The sequence below is a fragment of the Lagopus leucura genome, unplaced genomic scaffold, assembly GCF_019238085.1.
Source record: "Lagopus leucura isolate 7727_CA_CO unplaced genomic scaffold, USGS_WTPT01 33936-0_obj-0_obj, whole genome shotgun sequence".
NCBI lineage: Eukaryota > Metazoa > Chordata > Aves > Galliformes > Phasianidae > Lagopus > Lagopus leucura.
Genome location: NW_024967066.1, coordinates 1 through 3,719, shown reverse-complemented (window position 1 = coordinate 3,719; position 3,719 = coordinate 1). Strand labels below are relative to the sequence as shown.

General features: G+C 66.1%; 1 protein-coding gene across 1 annotated transcript; it reads left to right on the top strand.

The window, feature by feature from the left end:
• Window positions 1–6: 6 nt before the first annotated feature.
• LOC122192935 (phospholipid-transporting ATPase ID) lies at window positions 7–3,610 on the top strand (the record flags this gene model as incomplete). The annotated part of the gene is made up of 12 exons (XM_042893634.1): window positions 7–80; window positions 812–1,020; window positions 1,226–1,269; window positions 1,345–1,510; window positions 1,584–1,772; window positions 1,955–2,070; window positions 2,162–2,326; window positions 2,405–2,516; window positions 2,634–2,739; window positions 2,824–2,968; window positions 3,091–3,274; window positions 3,387–3,610. Coding segments are annotated over exons 2-12 (1,608 nt in total), but the record flags the coding sequence as incomplete, so codon positions are not given.
• Between the last annotated feature and the right edge of the window lie 109 nt (window positions 3,611–3,719).

Genomic DNA, 3,719 nt, shown 5'->3' with positions numbered 1-3,719 from the left:
GCCGTCTTCTCCGGCTTTCTCTCCTTCTGGTCCTACATCATCATCCTCAACACCGTGGTGCCCATCTCGCTCTACGTGAGGTAGGGGCAGGGCTGTGGGGATGGGCTGAGGGATGTGAGGGGGGTGGGCTCTGCTAGCAGGGGGTCCTGTGGAGAGGGGAGGAGGAGATGGGGACCCTGGGGCAGGGCTGTGCGTGGGGTGGGCAGGGGCTGCTCTGCTGGAGATGGGCTGCGTCTGCCCTGGGGTTCTCCTTGGTTCTCCAAGGCCTGAGACCCAGAGGGTCAGTGGCCCCTCTCCCCCCCCGGCTGCATCTGTCTGGCTGCTCCTGTCTCCCTGCCCTGGCTGCACGCTGGTTATTTTGCTCTGCCCTCCCGCAGCTCCCAGGCTCCTGCACTGTCCCTTTCTCTCTCTCTTTTAATTTCTCTCTCTTTTCGTTCCCCAGCATGGGTTCTGTCACCCTTAGCCCCGAGGTAAGAACGTGTCACCCCCACCCCTCCCACTGGCTCGTTGCTGTCTTCCCTGGGGGCTGGGGGGGCGGTTTGGGGGTGCGCAGGTGTGCGAGATGCCCGGGTAGCCCTGCAGTCCCAGCCCTGCAGTCCCAGCCCCGCATCCTGAGCTGTGGTGGTGGCTGTTGGCAGGAGTGGATGTGAGCTCAGCTCTGGGGAAGGGCGCGGGGCAGCGGGTGCCGGGGAGCCCCGGGTGCCAGGGGTGTGCGTGGGGGGGGGGGGGGGGGGGGGGGGGGTGCGTGTCCCTCACTGTCTCAGCGCTGTGTTGCTTTGCCCGCTGACCCCCATCCCCCCTCCCCCTGCAGCGTGGAGGTGATCCGCCTCGGGCACAGCTACTTCATCAACTGGGACAAGAAGATGTACTGTGCCAAGCGCCGGACGCCGGCTGAGGCACGGACCACCACCCTGAACGAGGAGCTGGGGCAGGTGGAGTACATCTTCTCCGACAAGACCGGCACCCTCACCCAGAACATCATGGTCTTCAGCAAGTGCTCCGTGAACGGGCACAGCTACGGTGAGCACCGGGGTGTAGGTGTGGGTGCCCCACTGCCTTTCCTGCCTTGGGGTATCCGTCTGCTCCTCCCAGAGCACTTGGAGAGGTTTGGAAGGGAACCACCTCAGCTCTGTGGGGCTGCGCTGCCCCTCGGCAGCGCTGTGTGTGTGTGGCAGCAGGCCTGCGGCGCTCAGCCCCCATGGTTCACCCCACGTCCCTTTTGCAGGCGACGCGCAGGACGTGCTGGGTCCTAAAGTGGAGCTGGGAGAGGTGAGGGCGCTGCGCCCAGCCCTGGGCTGCGGGTTGCTGCGTGCCGTGGGGTGACCCCTCCTCGGTCCCCGCCAGAGGCCGGAGCCCGTTGACTTCTCCTTCAACCCGCTGGCGGATCCGGGATTCCAATTCTGGGACCCCAGCCTGCTGGAGGCCGTCCAGCTGGGGGATCCCCACGTGCACGAATTCTTCCGCCTGCTCTCGCTCTGCCACACCGTCATGTCCGAGGAGAAGAGCGAAGGTGGGTGAGGAGGGCAGGGCTGCCCACGCTGCACGGGAGGCGGCACTGAGCCCCTGCTGTCCCCCGTCCTCAGGGGAGCTGTACTACAAGGCGCAGTCCCCAGACGAGGGGGCATTGGTCACAGCTGCCAGGAACTTTGGCTTCGTGTTCCGGTCCCGCACACCCAAAACCATCACGGTGCACGAGCTGGGCCGAGCTGTTACCTACCAGCTGCTGGCCATCCTGGACTTCAACAACATCCGCAAACGCATGTCTGTCATCGGTGAGAGCAGGGCTGGGGAGTTTGGGGGCGGGCTGAAGTGGGGCTGGGCGGCTGGGGCTCAGCCTGGTGCTGGGAAACAGCCCCCCGTGGTGTGGAGATGTCGCAGGGATGCGGTCGGGGCTCGGAGGAGGCTCTGCTCCTGCACCCCTGAGCCTGGCAGCCTGTCCCCCCCCTTCCCGCAGTGCGCAGCCCTGAGGGCAAAATCCGGCTGTACTGCAAAGGCGCCGACACCATCCTGCTGGAGCGCCTGCACCCCTCCAACCAGGACCTGAGCAACGTCACCACGGACCACCTGAACGTGAGCGGGGCTGGGGGGCTGCGTCCCGTGGGGGTCGAGGTGTGGGGACGCCGTTTGGGGTCTGACCGTGCCCAGCTGTGGCTGCTTGCAGGAATACGCCGGCGAGGGGCTGCGCACGTTGGTGTTGGCCTGCAAGGACCTGGAGGAGAGCTACTATGAGGACTGGGCTGAACGGCTGCGCCGTGCCAGCGGAGCTCCTGAGGCCCGCGAGGATCGCCTGGCCCGGCTCTACGACGAGGTGGAGCATAACATGACGGTGTGTGGGCTGGGGATGTGGGGAGGGGGAGGCTGAGGGCAGCCTGTGCTGAACCCCCCACCTGCGCCGGTCCCGCAGCTGCTTGGAGCCACGGCCATCGAGGACAAACTGCAGCAGGGCGTCCCCGAAACCATCGCCATCCTGACGCTGGCCAACATCAAGATCTGGGTGCTGACGGGGGACAAGCAGGGTGAGGCACGGCGCTGCTGGAACACGGGGGTGTTCGTGGGCCGGGTCCCGTCTGTGAGGGCAGGGATGGGGGGCACACGTTTCCCCCTCTGCTCAGCCCCAGGTTCCCCTTCTGCAGAAACAGCAGTGAACATCGGCTACTCCTGCAAGATGCTGACAGATGACATGAGCGAGGTGTTCGTGGTCACGGGCCACACCGTGCTGGAGGTGCGCGAGGAGCTCAGGTGAGGACGGAGGTGTGGGGCTGTGCCCCACAGCTGGGGGTGCTCTGAGCAGACCCCCCTGACCCCCCCTGGCTCCCTCCTCAGGAAAGCCCGGGAGAAGATGATGGATGGATCGCGCTCCATGGGCAATGGCTTCTCCTACCAGGAGAAACTCTCCTCTTCAAAGCTCACCTCCGTGCTGGAAGCCATCGCGGGCGAATACGCTCTGGTCATCAACGGGCACAGCCTGGTAGGGAGCTCAAGCTGGCCACGGCGCCCTGCCTGCTGTGGCTCTGATCGCCCTTTAACTGCGGGTCTGCTGCCCCCCTGGCTGTGGGTCCAACCTCACCCGGCCCCACGCTCCCCTGCCAGGCCCACGCGCTGGAGGCAGACATGGAGGTGGAGTTCCTGGAGACAGCGTGCGCCTGCAAGGCCGTGATCTGCTGCCGTGTGACGCCCCTGCAGAAGGCACAGGTGGTGGAGCTGGTCAAGAAGTACAAGAAGGCGGTGACTTTGGCCATCGGGGACGGGGCCAACGACGTCAGCATGATCAAGAGTTGAGTCGTGGGGCCCGGCGAGTGTGGGAGGGGGCCGGGTCCCTCCTGCTGCTGTCCCATCCCCTCGGGGGTGTCGCCCTGTGCCGCTCACCCTGTGCCCCTCTTCTGCAGCCGCGCACATCGGGGTGGGCATCAGCGGGCAGGAGGGCATCCAGGCAGTGCTGGCCTCCGACTACTCCTTCTCACAGTTCAAGTTCCTGCAGCGCCTGCTCCTGGTGCACGGGCGCTGGTCCTACCTACGCATGTGCAAATTCCTCTGCTATTTCTTCTACAAGAACTTCGCCTTCACCATGGTCCACTTCTGGTTCGGCTTTTTCTGCGGCTTCTCAGCTCAGGTGAGCGTGCCCCCCGTCCCTGCGCCCCCCGTCCCTGCGCCCCCCCGTCCCTGCGCCCCCCCCCCTCCCTGTGCCCCCCCTCCCTGTGCCCCCCGTCCCTGTGCCCCCC